General features: G+C 45.0%; 1 protein-coding gene across 1 annotated transcript in view; it reads left to right on the top strand.

Moving 5' to 3' along the window:
• PPP1R16B (protein phosphatase 1 regulatory subunit 16B) overlaps nucleotides 1-14,870 on the top strand; it is a 65,486-nt gene extending 50,616 nt beyond the window's left edge. The window contains exons 4-11 of the mRNA XM_064465766.1: nucleotides 776-921; nucleotides 3,166-3,269; nucleotides 3,589-3,713; nucleotides 5,778-5,903; nucleotides 6,260-6,335; nucleotides 7,381-7,510; nucleotides 8,007-8,175; nucleotides 8,670-14,870. Of these exons, the coding sequence (XP_064321836.1) occupies nucleotides 776-921; nucleotides 3,166-3,269; nucleotides 3,589-3,713; nucleotides 5,778-5,903; nucleotides 6,260-6,335; nucleotides 7,381-7,510; nucleotides 8,007-8,175; nucleotides 8,670-9,191 (1,398 nt within the window). The 3' untranslated portion in view covers nucleotides 9,192-14,870. The remainder of the gene's footprint in view (nucleotides 1-775; nucleotides 922-3,165; nucleotides 3,270-3,588; nucleotides 3,714-5,777; nucleotides 5,904-6,259; nucleotides 6,336-7,380; nucleotides 7,511-8,006; nucleotides 8,176-8,669) is intronic.
• Nucleotides 14,871-14,895: the final 25 nt, after the last annotated feature.

Genomic DNA, 14,895 nt, shown 5'->3' with positions numbered 1-14,895 from the left:
TGAGGCTGCCGTGTGGGTCTGCAGTAACGTGTGGACCAGGAACAGGCTTCTTGCACAAGAATGGATCTTATTTTAATGCCTTTATCACACACACGTTTATGCCAGGAAGCGAGCATGAGGTGGATCAAAGAGCAAATTCCACCTTCCCCAAAGGAAAGTGGTTGAGGCCCTTCTTGCAGGCTGCCTCTGGGACTGTGGTGCAAGTGCATCGGGGACGCTGATTTGTTTTCAGGAGATGAAAGGTGCCCTGTGAAGTACCTCATAATTCTGGGAATCCAACTTGCATTTCTTTAGATAACTGTGGTAGGTAGCGTGAGCTGCTGGGAGGACTTTTACTCATCACATGCCAGTGTGTGGGATTTTCCTTTAGAAAAGGGAATGTCGGCTCGTCAGCTCATTCCCTGGTATGCGGTTATACTGGTTATGTTGAATTTCTGCTATGTTTGCTCTTGAATATGGAAGACCCAGTGGAACAGAAGCTGTGCCCGTATTTGCTATTGTTCCGTATTGGTTCTGCCCCCAAACCAGAAGGCCCTGTAAAACACCAGTGACCTTCATTCTGTCCAGTGTAGGTGTTCTGCACGGTGCCTTTCTGACCTGGTTGTGCTCAATGTAGTGTTTAACTCTGTTGCTGATGCTTGTTGCCAAACACTGCAGGATAAAGTAAGTCTCCATGTCCAGGTACCCTGGTACAACTGCGCAGGTATGTGCTGTCATTTTCCCAAAGTTTAAAAAAAAACACAAAACAAACCTATCTGTATCTCTTCCTCACCAGTGCTGCATAGACAACTATGAAGAGATAGTCAAGCTTCTCCTCGACCACGGGGCCAATGTCAACGCGAAGGACAACGAGCTGTGGACTCCATTGCATGCAGCAGCTACATGTGGTCATATCAACCTGGTGAAGATCCTCATCCAGCAGTAGGTGGCTTTTTGTGTCTGTCCCTTCCTGCAGATCTCATTCTACCCACAGCTTCTGTGGATGGAAACCGAGACTGCTTAGTACCGCGCGAGATTGCAGTGGTGCCGATTGTTCCCTGCTTTCAGGCTATTCGTGGGACTCCTTCCTGCTCAGGGGAGAAGGGGGTGGAGGAGGAAGAGCAGAAAGGCTGAGGAGGCACAGTAGGGCCCTAGGTGCCTGGATTCAGTTTCATGAAGCTTCTGGAGACTGGGCCAAAATTTGCCACTTTTTGCCTGTATTCTGGTGTGTACATGCCCGTGTTTGGGCTTGTTGAACCATGCTCCTTGGATGGGTAGAAATAGGAGCAGCCAGCAGGATCCACCCTCAAACTCTTAAACACGACATCAAGTATTCGGCCCTCAGTCAAAGAGACACTGATGTATGAAGACAGCAGCATGTTTGTGTAGCTCATACTTGAGTGAACTTTGTGACCTGTCTTACTGGCTCTTAATTAGTAACCAGTTAGCTTCTTGTAATGCATTTGTTCCCCAGTGGCGTGACACAGGGTGCTTGCACTAGACCTCCCGCTTTGCTTTACCAGGGCCCTAAAGCTCAAGTCTCTTCTAGACTTGCCAGCAAGGAGGAGGAAGCCAGATGTGTTTTGAGCTGTGCCATGTGCGGCACTTAATGAGCACCTGCTATGAATCCTGTCTGGAGCAAATAGTCCTGACTCTGTATGGAGCCCTCTCCTCCATTTCCCGGAGCGACGGTATGGGGAGCAGAGTGCGCTTTGGGAGCGTTCAGCATGCTGCCTTGCCCAGCAGCGCCTGCTGCTTCTCCCTCAGGGAGGGAGACTCTTCTTCCTGCGATGCTGTCATCTGGGAAGACTAGCATTGAAAATTTGGCCCTTTTTCTTTGGCTGTATAATGAAGAAAGTGGAGCAGAGGATGCAAACTATCATCCCTTGGACGTTCCCACTTGGGTTAGGACATTTTTGGATGGATTGGGGGGGCATAAAAATGGAGCAAACATGTGGAACAATATGGTGCATTCCTGACTCTTAATTGAAAACCAGGGAGTGTGATGGGGATGGGTGGCAAGGTGAAGAACTGGAGTTTATGGACTTAGTTGTCATAGAATGCCCTGTGTTGAGTAGTTGCCAGCAAATTTGGACTCTAGTAGCCTAATGTAATGATCCTATGCTCAGAAACAGTCTTCTCCTGGACTTCTGAGGAATGGGGTGATTTAATTTGTTTGCTAGGATCAAAGTTGTCCTTTACAGGAGGTGTCGCATATCAAATGACTGGTTGAACGCTGCCTTTGAAGGCAATGGTACTGGTGATGGGACCTGGAACCCTTGGAGACCATCAGAGGAAGCAGCCCACAAAAGATGTTCAGTTCCATGCTTTTTTATTTGCTGATTAAACTAATGCTGGCACTTTGCAAATGTGAATTTCAATGTAGTTTGCTCTGCTCAGGCAGAGGGGAAAAAAAAAAAAAATAAACAGGAATCTAAATGCAAGTGGATAATGTCTGTTGTCCTTCCGTGGCTGGTAACTGTCAAGGTACATCAGATTTTAGCTGAAACTATTTAACAGTTAGCTAAAATGGCACAATTCAGAAGGTGCTGGGAATTTTCTACTATGGGAATATGGGGACAGTGATCAGTTTAGCTGGCAATTTTACTTCCAAATACTGAATTCCTGGAGGTCACTAAAACACTTAGAGAAGTGCCTTTGGTGAATCAGAAAGACAGATTCACCAGTTGACAGGATATTTTTTTTAATTACTTTTTTTTGCCATCTTGCCCTTGGCTAGATAGAAGGAACTGTTCAGCCCCTATCTTTCCCAACTTTTCTGGTCCTTGCAAACTTTTCATTGAAGGACTGCCAGATGCCCAGATAACAAGCACATGGTAATTGCTTGGCATTGTTATTCAGAAATTCAGCAAATAAATCACTTCTATCATTGGGAAGCTGCCAGTCTGTCCAGTGCCAGGATGAGGAGAAGACAAGAACGGTTCAGTGCTCATGTGCTCCACAGCCTATGAAGGAGGCGTAGCACGTCTAGCTTCTGGAATTTATCTTCCCCATTCAGAGCTCCATGGCCTTGCTTCAAACCTTTATCTCACACAAATCTTGGTGACATTTGGGCAACTATTAAACCCCAGTTAGTTTTTGCTAAGCGTTTATCCCAGTGTTGGGCACTGTCTGCTCTAGGATGTCTGAGGTCCTTTCTTGTGTAAAGCCGCTTTCTCCTTGCAGTGGAGCAGACTTGTTGGCAGTGAATGCAGATGGCAACATGCCATATGACCTCTGTGAAGATGAGCCAACTCTGGATGTCATTGAGACTTGCATGGCCTATCAAGGTAAGGAGATCGAGTTAATGTGAAATACAAAAATGGGTCAATGTAGTACTAAAAATTACCTTGTTTCTCAGCTCTTGATTTGCCTCTGGAGAAAAGTAGAGAGCTGCTGCCTGGTATAATTTCTTGGAACCTGACTCTGTCTAGTTTCTTTGATTCCTAAATAACGATGAGGGTGAAAGACAGCTGTCAGTCCCCTCAACTACCTAGCCTCTGAAAAGGATGTGAGGTCATATCAACCAGAAATTAAGTCTAATTTTACTCAACCAATGGAGACAAAGACCCCTTCCAACTCTTCTCTCTCCAACTGGAATTTTAACAGGAATTACACAGGAAAGGATCAATGAGATGCGGGCTGCTCCAGAGCAGGTCATGATCTGTGACATTCACGACATACTTGCGACGGGACAAGACCTGAACAGGACTGATGCCCAAGGTGCTACGCTGGTGAGTGAAACTGCTGCGGCTTCACTTTGGCCTTCCTTCAGCCTGTAGGTTATGAAACCTGCCCTGTGGCAGGAGTTATACAAATCGACGCATACAAGTCACTGAGAGGAGTGAGGAAGCTATTTTCATCTCTTTCCCTGTTTTAGTTTATTGTCACATAGGAACAGGCACTGTCCATGAGTACACCTGACATTAAGTTATGTCCAGCCCTGTGATTTTTTTGAAGCGAATCCCATGTTCGTGTGAGCTCTGTCAGTTGTCCAGCAGCTCGGGTCCTGCGGCAAGGCTGCTGAGCACCTGGGTCCTGTCTGACAGTGGCTTGTACCAACAGCTTCCAAAGAAATGTGCAAGAAATCCCACAGTGGGGAGCCGCAGAACATAGCACTTCTGAGACCTCTAGGGAAATGGGACTGAACGACCTCCCAGTAATCTCTTGCTTCTCACTAGTCTTGTAGTCTGATCCAACTCCCGTGGAGGAGCTGTGAGAATCCTCTGGTTTTTGTGGGAGCAGGATCTGGTGTTGGGCACTGTGGAGACTTTCTGCCTCCTCTTCCTTCTGCTTTGCATAGCATCTGGCTCATGCAGAGTCAATAGAGTGCTGTGTTTATTCACGTAGGATGGCATCTGCCCCGGGCAGAGGAGAGCACCCAGGACAAACGTACAGCACAAAGCAAGCCGGCGTCTGATTTGGCTGGACAAGGACTGAGAAGGCTGAATAATCCTAGTCCTGTTTCCTTCTTTTTCACCTGCAAATGTGTGTCTTAAACCCTTGCCTACACAGCCCCAATTTAGGGAAAGTTCAGTAATGCTGTCATACATCTTGGGACTTTCATACGTCCCTGGTCATTTGATGCTTGGGTCCAGACGTAACTGGTGTCCAGGCCACTTGGTGTTGTTTGTTTGATGGCCAGACCATGACAGTGCATTCAAGTTTCTTAATCTAAACTGTGACCTGTAGTATATACCAGAAGTGTAAGGGGAGGGCAGGCTCCCTCCAAAATAAACTTGGATGACTGAAGCTTTTATTACAGCTTTTTTTTTTAAATGCATTTTTCCCTTTAACAAGGATTATATACATAAATTTAAGCAGACGTCTTGGCTTCCCTTTTTATATCACCCTCAGGTGATTCCTTGTTAATTCATATAGCCTCCAGAGGGCATGACCCAGTGCCATAATATTTATGTAGAAATGAATTGAATTGCCAGAAAGCATCAGGATTTACTTCCAGATGAGAATTTAGCTTTGTGTGGTGGAAAGCACATGGAAATTTTTGAAAAGAAGCTTTAATTCTCCTCCTCAGCACAGTTGAAATAGGATGAACTCTGAGTGGAGTTCATACCTTCAGAGTAGCGCATAGGTCAATGGTTTGCTCAGAGGTGCAACAGCAGAAAGCAATCATGAAAATCTTCAGAGACATGAAGTGTTGTGGGGGACTAAAGGAGGCTTACTGATGTGTCCAAAGTGATGGCTGTAGTTGGAAGCCAATGTCTGAAAAATTGTATTCCCTTAACTAAAAGTAGCTAATCATTAAAATGGGTTTGATTTTCAAATGGTGACAACAATTGTAGTGTGAATGGAGGGGCAATTGCACAGAGGGAGTCCTGACTAAAGCAGGCTGAAAATTTGATCAAAACAAATCGCAGCCCCAGCACTTGAGTGGGGAAGAGGAGACGTTCTTCTGGCAAGAGGAATGCACAGTTTACAGTGGGTGATGTTCTCCATTGCAGGCTTGCATTTTGATGGTGCTCTTTCCCTACAGATTGGGAAGCACTTAAGAGCCGTTGATTTAAAATGTGCGAACGTCATTTTTCTAACCTATATATGTAAGTTTTTTAAGAACTGTTAAGCAGTTTCCTCTCTAAAGAGAAATATATGTAGGTAATTCTGAGTTTTAGTAACAGATACAACCTGCTTTTGACCTGATGGCATCTGCCAAATGTGTGAAATGTGCAGGCTGTCCAGATCTAGACTCAGATGTTATCCAAGAAACGCCACTGAAACTTGGCGTATAAAACCATTCGTGGTCCTTGCAGGTGGTTCATGCTCTGTTCCTTGTCTCCTAGCTGCATATAGCCGCAGCCAATGGTTATCTGCATGCAGCTGAAGTCCTCCTTGACCAGGGGGCAAGCCTGGATGTTAAGGACTGGGACGGCTGGGAACCTCTTCATGCTGCTGCTTTCTGGGGACAGGTAATGATTTTGTTGCAAAAGTCGTGTATGAGGGTAACATTTCTTTCTGTGTGGACAAATTGCAGAGTACTCTGCAAATGGAAGAAATCTCTACTAGGGCTGGACTCGCTGGATAGTGTCACATGAGGTCCCTGGGGCTCCAGAAAGAACCTGTTGATGTGAAAGTTAGGGGGGAGTATGTCTGTGCAGTTGAATGGTAGGAACAATGTTTAACATCACACATGTACCAGACTAATTTGAGGCGAATTGAGCATGCATGCCATTGCTTCTGATCTTATTCCAACTTTTCAGCTTTAAGGAGGAAAGCGATTGCCTAAAATACCTCTGTCAACTTGGCTCTCTTTCCCTTTCTTTAGATGCAGATGGCTGAGCTGCTTGTGTCCCATGGGGCTAGTTTGAGTGCCAGGACATCTTTGGACGAGATGCCAATAGGTGAGGTTACTAAGCTTAAAAAAAGAGAGATCGCTAAGAAAAGCGTTTCCCCCTAAGTATGCTGGAGTCGTCACATGGTGCTTTCAGAAGCATTAATGTTATTTTTCAGGTGTCCTTAGAATCAAAGCTGCAGTTACTTTAGCTGGGACTGAAGTTTCAAAGTACCTACTTTGTTACTTCTGAAAATGCTTCTTCCTGCTCATAAAAACAAGAGAGAAGGAATTTCTCAAGCACCACATTTTTCTCCTCTGTGTTTTTACTCACGCTATCCCTCTGTACCTGTGCTTGGGAGCCTCCCTGCTCTTTTATTGTAGTCTTGGACCTGAGCAGCTGTTCAGTACAGCCCTAAGACCTGGTTGTCTAGCTTTGCTTTGATGCAGTGAAGTATGGTAAGTTATAAGGGGTTGGAGAGGAAAGAGAAAGCACACGCAAGCCTTGGAACAGATTGGAAGTAAAAATGCCAAAGTGCTTGCATTTGGCCATGTGTATTATAACCTTGTGCCACGTTTTCTTTTGGCAAAAGGTTTTCTGAGCCTTAATTGAAAAATCTGTGCATCCTTGTTTTGAAGGTTGGAAGTTCTTATCTTCTACCCTGATCTGCTTTTGCTTCTGTCCGTATTCTTTTTAGTTTTGGAGACTTAAGTAAAAATGCTGTATTCAGGGAGCTACACTCTGGTAATTACAGAAATGTCTTTTCCTCCCACCTTGAAGCATTGGTACAGTGGTCAGTGTATCTCTCATCCTTTCATGGGGAAAGTCTCAGCATGCTGCAGAGATGGGACAGAACCTAGCCGGACCATCGCAAAGCTGAGCCCCCGTCAGAGTCAGCAGCTCTTGTTTTCTGTTCCTGTTTAGGTGTCCAAACCATCCTGCCTCCCCTAATTTGTTTAGAGATTAATGTGCCTAAGCACATTCTGCTTCAATTTCCCTTCTCTTCCTCCTAGCATTTGTAGTTGTATATACTAGGCAGGCACAGTTAGTAACACGGCGTTAATGGTACTGCATTTGAACTGTCTGATTAATGCTTGGTTTGTGTGTGCCATAGATCTGTGTGAAGAGGAGGAATTCAAAGTATTACTTCTGGAGTTGAAACACAAACACGATGTGATCATGAAGTCTCAGATGAGGCATAAATCCTCCCTGAGTCGAAGGACCTCCAGCACTGGCAGCCGGGGGTAAGTGTGGTGTTCCCTGCAGGGCACCCAGTGCATTAGCTTGGCCACCCAGATGTAGTTGCAAAGCACCCTGTGGTGGCGTGTGGAGGACAACCCATCTGCCCTTTCTGAATGAACTCTGAAAGGCAGAAGCTGACTTTCTGCTCTGAAGGCAGAGCTCCTTCGAAGAGTGGTTCTTTCACTAGAAACTCCCTAAACAGCCCGTGGGCTCTTTCCCTTTACATTTACTCCACCGGTTGCAGCGTAGGTCCATTAGGAGAGCTGTATGAGGTCTAATGCAGATTTGCAGTACTACTTTAAAACTCCTTAAAATTCCTCCCACCTTTAATATCCACAGTAGTGCCTTTGCTTTGTATGGGTGCCAGGAAGCTAAATTCACGTTCCATTCCAGTGGGAGAGGCTGTGAAGTGTGAGGAGGAGGTGAGAAGAGCAACAGGGTAAGAGGAAATGTCATGTCCTGCTCACAGCTTCGATGCCCCTTCTCCCTGTCCCGCAGGAAGGTGGTGAGGAGGGCCAGCCTTTCGGACCGAACAAACCTCTACAGGAAGGAATGCGAGAAAGAGGCCATCGTCTGGCAGCAGCTGGGGGCAGCAGAAGAAGGAAGAAACTCTGGTCTCATTGGAGAAATTGGGGAGACTCGGCCTGACCAGGAGAATACCGACCCTGTAAGGAATCTCCTCAGTATTACAGGAGCGACCAAGGAGGGCTAGTAGTGCACGTTCAATAGCAGTGGGTGCCCCGGGATGGAAGGTGGCTGAAAAATTTGTAAACCTCATCCATCAGATGTAAGCAAAAGACCAAATTATCATTTGGTATAAACTGCGATATCCCACTCATGTCGAAAGACTGGTTTGGATTTACAGGTGCATAATTTTGAGATATGGCCCTAGTGAACCAGGAAGTTCAGAAAAAATAGCGTGTGTATTTCTCTTAACAGCTAAGAAACAGGTGAGTGAGTCCTTCTGAGTTAATGTTCTATGCTCCTGGCTGGGGCTCACAGCATTATCGGGTCCTGTCAGTGGGTGAATTTAGTGTTTGTGCTGCAGTACCTGTCTGGTGGAAGGGCTTAGTATAAGCAGGCTTAGCGAGCTGTCACAGGGATGTACTGTGTTGTGACGGACAGGGGAAGATGCTCCTCTTTCATGTCTTCTTGTTACAGAATTCAGTGCTGGAGAACTCTTCCCTTCTCCCGGAGTTAGCAAACAAAAGCACGCAGTGTGACTCTGAAATCCCCCTCCAGAATGGACTCATGGCATCTGCCAGCACTTACCAGTACACCTTTTCCAACGGGGACATTTGGAGTATGCACGCCGACCCTGACAGTAATCCAGGCCACATGCTGCCCTACGGCAACCCCGGGCTCCCTGACACACAGCAGTTCTGGGGTGCCTACAAGGAGCATAACCATCAAACGCTCTCCGAACTTAAGCGGCAGCGGGCTGCAGCCAAACTCCTCAATCACCCTTTCCTCAGCACCCACTTCAGCAGTGGCATGGGAGGAGTTGCCGAGAACGGGGGTGAGGCCAAGTCACACCTAATCGCATCCAGGACTTCTCCCTACAGCTCCAATGGGACCTCAGTGTATTACACAGTGTCCAGTGGTGATCCACCCCTCTTGAAATTCAAAGCTCCCATGGAGGAAATGGAAGAGAAGGTACATGGGTGCTGCAGAATTTCCTAGTCTCATCTGTTTCTCGCCCCAGAGGAAACAAGATGTGGGTGGGCTGGTTGGATCCATCGCGGTGGCCAGGTTGTTTGCATTCCAAAGGGAGAATTTGGTTATGGACATCCTGACTGCGATGGCCTCGTTCATCTTGAATTGTACTTTACCCTGCCAATTACTTCCATTGCAGTTGAATGAGTAATGCAGGTGGAGCAAGGCTCTTAGGAGGGGAAGGGATGTACATCATACTGATGTACAAAGAGTTGCCCTAGCCTTGCTCCCTTGGGAAGAAAGTATGGTGCACTGCCTCCCCATCCTTGAGAAGTCATGAGATGCCTTGGAATGAAGAAAGGATCTGAATTAAAATCTTTGCATCTGAGCCTCTTGCTGTAAGTCACCAAGCTTCTGGGAGGTGACAGTTCAGACCTGAATTTTCTCTCTTGAGTGATGCATATACCCTGGAGGGGAGATCACCCCCCTACACGGGGTTTGCAAGAGTGGACAGAGCTGTTTTCCATACAGCTGGATCCAGCACTTACAGGGCCTGAGCAACAAGCAAGTGTAGATGCTGGGCTTGCTTTAGGAAACTTGTAAGGTGTTACCGCCTTGCAGTGACAGCTCACCATCAAAAACTGTTCCGGATCCTGTTCTGCTCATGTAAGCTCATCACTGCAGACTGCCATCAGGTTTTAAGCAGAACTTTTCCTGGAACAGGCTTCATTCAATAGGCTTTAAAAGTGATGTTGCAATAAGGGACCCTGGCAATAGAATTTTACTGCAATAAAATACTGACAAAGGTCTATATTGGGATAAGTAATTTAAAAATCTTATTTGTACTATTTAGACTCTTAATTTGTTAAAACTGAAAAGACTTTTGCTGATCTCACTTTCCTATTGATTCTGTTTATTTACTCTGTATGCTCAACACAGATACTAGGGGCAGTATGCTTTGCGTTCCGATTTTTCTGGATTTCCAGAAACACAGGGCTCAGGAGGCTGAGGAGGAAAGGCTTGCCAACACTGATCTAGAAACGTCATGAAAGCCTTGCTAATCTTCCTAGATGTTACAACACTTGCATTAACCTGCAGTCTTCGGCTGATAAATAAATGTTAAAACATGGCTGCGGCAGGTGAACATTGCAGCAGGGCAGGCTATTTTTTCTGTCTGGTTTTCTAGCTCCCGTGCTGAAGTTATCAGTAGTGGTTAGTGGCAGAAGACTTAAATACATCTGTGTATAAGGGAGTCACCCAGCGCCGTGCAGTACCTAGCAAAGGCGCTCTGCCGTGGCGTGGTTGGCACACCAACACCAACACAGTGTTCTAGCGTAGTTCACGTTAGCTCTGACAGACTGCCTGAGAAGCACCAGCACAGAACGACCTGGGGGGTTGGCACTGGCTCTTCAGCAAGGTAAGGCTTGGCATACTTGGGGGAGGTGAAAGGAGAGTGCCCGTGGGAGACCGCTCTGAGGAGCTGGCCACAGTTGAGTTAACAAGTTGTATCGATAGACGTAACTATAAATCTTCAACCCTTTTTCTGCACAGAGGGGCCTACTGCACATGTAACTATTTGCCTGCATGACTATGTGTCCTCCCGGGCACTTTAAATTCCAAACTCTGAAAACATAAGCCTGTTTAGGTCTCTGTAAGCCTTCAGTGGATTAAATCCAGCTCACATAGTTGTGCTTCAGCCTAGCAACAGCAAATGTAGCTCCCACCAATCTTCCTTTTAGCTGGCGGCTGTAAGACATCAATCTTACCCTTCACACGTACACTCCCCCTTTGGGAACCCTGACTGCCTTTCCTTTTTTCTAGGCTATAAAAAGTTGACTTAGGCTGCCAGTCACTGCTGAGTACTACCCTCTGCTCCCCATCAAATCTAGTCCGAGCTGGATTTTTTTTTTATGATACAGGACTCTGGGCTTCTCATTCTCAGCTCCTCAAGGCAGCAGAGGCGTCACCGCCACAACCACGCTGTGCAGGAAACACTTTTGGACCTGTGAGGTTATTACCAGGCTGACCAGGAATGTGCTTTCTTGAACGCTGAAGATACAGTTCTCTTCCTTCACCAGTTTTAGGAACAAATTAGAAAACTAGCAGTTGATTTTTTTTTTTTTTTAACCTCAGTTCAGTTAAAGGCAGGGGGTTGCTTCGTATGTTTTGAAACATTCAGAGAAGTTGGGCTTCCTCCATTATTGAAACGCTGATGCTAAATATAAGACTAGAAAATACTATTGTCCTTGACTTAACCTTAAGGGATTTTAAAAGTCTTTCTCTAGTAGAATGAGGATGATTTGGTAACTGGACAGACTTCACTGCATCTGTGTGTGGTTCACAGTGGGTATTCTGATTACCTCAAGAATACTCTGGGATAACGCCAAGTGTGGCCTGGGTATTACTGAACAGGGAGAGATGATCTTTGAGATGCTTCTCTTCTCCCGTGGTGGTGGTTATTTCTCCACATCCATCCTAATGAGAATTCTGGACTCAGTGTAACAAATTTTGGTGCTGCTATCCACTAGGCTGTCAGTGGTGCAAGATTTGGGCCCAGCTGATGTCTACCCTCCCAGGGAAGGAGGAGTCAGGCCCTTTTCCTTCTCAGAGCAATTTAGTGCTATCAAGTGTATCGAATCCTACCTGACTCCAAGCAAGAGACGAGGAGACTGCTGAACGCAGTAGTGTTAAGTAGTTTGAGGCTTGCTTTAACTGAGAGTTGATAATACATTAAAACTGTAGGAAGCCAGTCTATTTTAGACAACCAGCGTTTAGTCCATTGGTATTTCACTCCGTTTATATGTAAAACTCCAGGAACTCATCACTCTAGCTGTGATCTTGAGCAAACCAACAATTGATTTACTGTTGGGCAAAAGATATTACAGATTCTAGATTACAAAACATTCCCCTAATTGGGCTTCATATTGTAATTGTAAAATTGGTTGTAGTACAGCTCTTCTGGCTTTATTGCTGTAAGCTAACATGCTCACTGAAGCCTAGTGGTGTCTGATCAGATGAAATCGATTCTTATTCAGGCAAGAGAGTCAGCAATGGACAAAAATTCCAGGATATATTTCACAGCCATACCAAGTATTTATCTGCCACTGGCTTTGGGTTGAAGTTGCGTTGGAGTGGGACTTGCGAAGGCTGTTGAACAGTGACCTAGAATGGATTCGTGCGTATGTATTGGTGACATTCTGGATACAGTGGCCACTGCCTGTGGGCCCCTGGCGAATACGAGCAGGGAAGGAGCTGGCAGTTCATGCTGCATGCAGAGTTGTTGGTTGTAGGCCTAGGATGAGGAATTCTGTAAAGTGGATATTTAACTTGCTTCTGGTAAGCTATTTTGTAGAGGCAAAAGGGCTTTTGGAGGAATATTAAACACATAGATATTCTTATATGTGCTTTGTAGGAGCCTACTTCTAGGAATATGGCTTTTTATTATAAAATTTAGCAGTGTTACAACAAATCTATGTGTGTTAAAGGCCATCCCAGTCGAGAGCTCTGAGGTATATAGCAGAAGGCACTTGGCTATTTTAGTGGATCTTAATATTGCTAAAAAGCTGTAGAAACTAGAAATCATATTGTGATAGCCATATCTAGCACTTGGCTTATTAGAGGAGGATTTGGGGGTTTTATGCTATACTCAGTGTTTTTAGGCTCAATAAACATCTAAGTACAGATTCAAGGTCAGATTAGGGTCCCAGTTCTGTTAGCAGTAAGCCAAAGGCTGTAGCTGTTCACACAGACTACGCAACAATTTGAGAACGTGCCTGTATTGACAGGTCTGTTGTAGGCAGAGCTGCACGTGAGAATAACCCTTCTGCGTGCAAAATCTTCCCGTATGCCGAAGTCACACTGTTTCTAGCATAACTGGTTGATGAGAGCAGCTTTACTTTCCAGTTGAAAGACTTTTTCTAGATGGGGGAAAAAAAACCCAAAAGGTGTGTCTCAGAATAGTGCCTCAGCTTTACTGAGCTCAACCAAGAAAGTCCCAGCACTGAAATGTGCTTAAGTACCACTGCTGGGATCTGAGGTCAGACCTGGATCTGTATTTCACATACCAAGGGATGCGATTTTAGCCCACTTAGTCTCGCTTCTGTGCTGCTCTTGAATGTTAAACACCTCCCAGTTTTGGGAAGAACTGACTAGATCTAGCTGATGTGATTCGGTACCATCTTGCCAGTGTGGTTGAAGAACCACATGGATGAGGAACTCATGGCAGGGAAGAAGAGCATGGCAGGGCAGCAGCAGTGATGAATCAGTGCAATACTCAGTGGAGGCAGCGAGTTCTCTAGTTTATTGAGCAGGGTCTTGTTTAATGGGGTTGAAAGCCCTTACAAACTCCCAAATGGCGTTACATCTTCTGCTTTGTGTCCTTTTGTTTTAACCTTGGAGCTCTGTTTACCCAAATCTCTGCTTAAACTAAATCAGCAATATCATGAAATAGGAATATCTTAACTGAGGAAGCATTGGCACTGGCCTCCAGCGAGCCATAGATGAACTGTTGTCCATCTGCGGGAAGGTGTTCTCCCTACATCTGGGTATCTCTGTGCCTTATCGTACTTGCTAAAGGCAACTCAGTAACTAGTCTCTGGAAGGTTTGTGGTGACTATACAGTGCTGTTCTTTAACTTGAAGACTATTTTGCAAGGGGATAGCAGTTCAGAGCATACCAGATTTTGAAGCTTTTATTTGCTCTTTCAGTTTCTCTTGTGATCACTGGTTCACTCTTCCTAAACACACAGAAGGAAAATGAGCAGGGTCTTCATTCTAATTTAACAAATCACGTTGACCTGCTTGGTTATAGCAGTTCTCTACAGGGAGAGTCCAGAACACACTCGTCGTAGCGAGGTCCAGCCTCTTACTGCAGAACACAGCTAGTAGTTACATTTTAATTTTGTTTTGCCTGTGGCTGTACAACAGAACTTCTTGTCCCTGGTTGTTCTTCAGCTTTATTCTGCTGGTTTCATGTTGGCCACACTGGTAATAGACTCCTCAGTTCCCCCACACTATTTAAGTACCACTGGGTTCCTCAGGCAATATCTGCCATGGCACGATTATGACCTAGATTATTTTGCAATATTTCAACTGCGGAAGCTGTAGTTAGAGGAGCCTCTGCTCAAGATACCTGTTCCCAAAGCTACACTATACGGGTTTTAAAACAGTGAGGGGGTGCAGCCTTAGTACTGCCACCTCTACATCTTCAGCCTATAGATTGCCATGTGCGACTGGACTGCAGTGGCGTCGGTAACCCTGGTACAGCTCGGTGGGACAGCTGCACGGACAGGATATTAACAAATGAGGGCAAGCCTTCTGCAATAATTTGTAATTCCATCAATCAGTAGTAAACAATGTACAAATAAAACTTGATGAAATGTATTTTACGTGGAAAAAAAAATAATGTAAGAACTGTATATTGTATTAGCAGCTTTGTGTATAAAATGGCATTTTGGCAATCAGAGTCTAATATATTTAAAACTTTTTTTAAAGGATATTTGATATTGTATGGAATTGACTTTATTGCTACTGTAAGTATGAAAAGATGGTTTCTTAACATGTTGAAGCAATGCATAAAATCTTAAATTGTATGTAAAAATCATGCCAAAACGGTATGTCTGACAGTATTAGGACCTGACTCAGCGTCTTTAATAAAGAGATTAAATTTTTTTAATTTAAAAATTATATTAAATTTCTTTTAATAATACAAAAACTGCCATCGAGTTGTATTT

Source organism: Phalacrocorax carbo, chromosome 14, assembly GCF_963921805.1.
Source record: "Phalacrocorax carbo chromosome 14, bPhaCar2.1, whole genome shotgun sequence".
NCBI lineage: Eukaryota > Metazoa > Chordata > Aves > Suliformes > Phalacrocoracidae > Phalacrocorax > Phalacrocorax carbo.
Note: the sequence above shows the minus strand (reverse complement) of the source record. Positions and strands in the feature narration are given on the sequence as shown.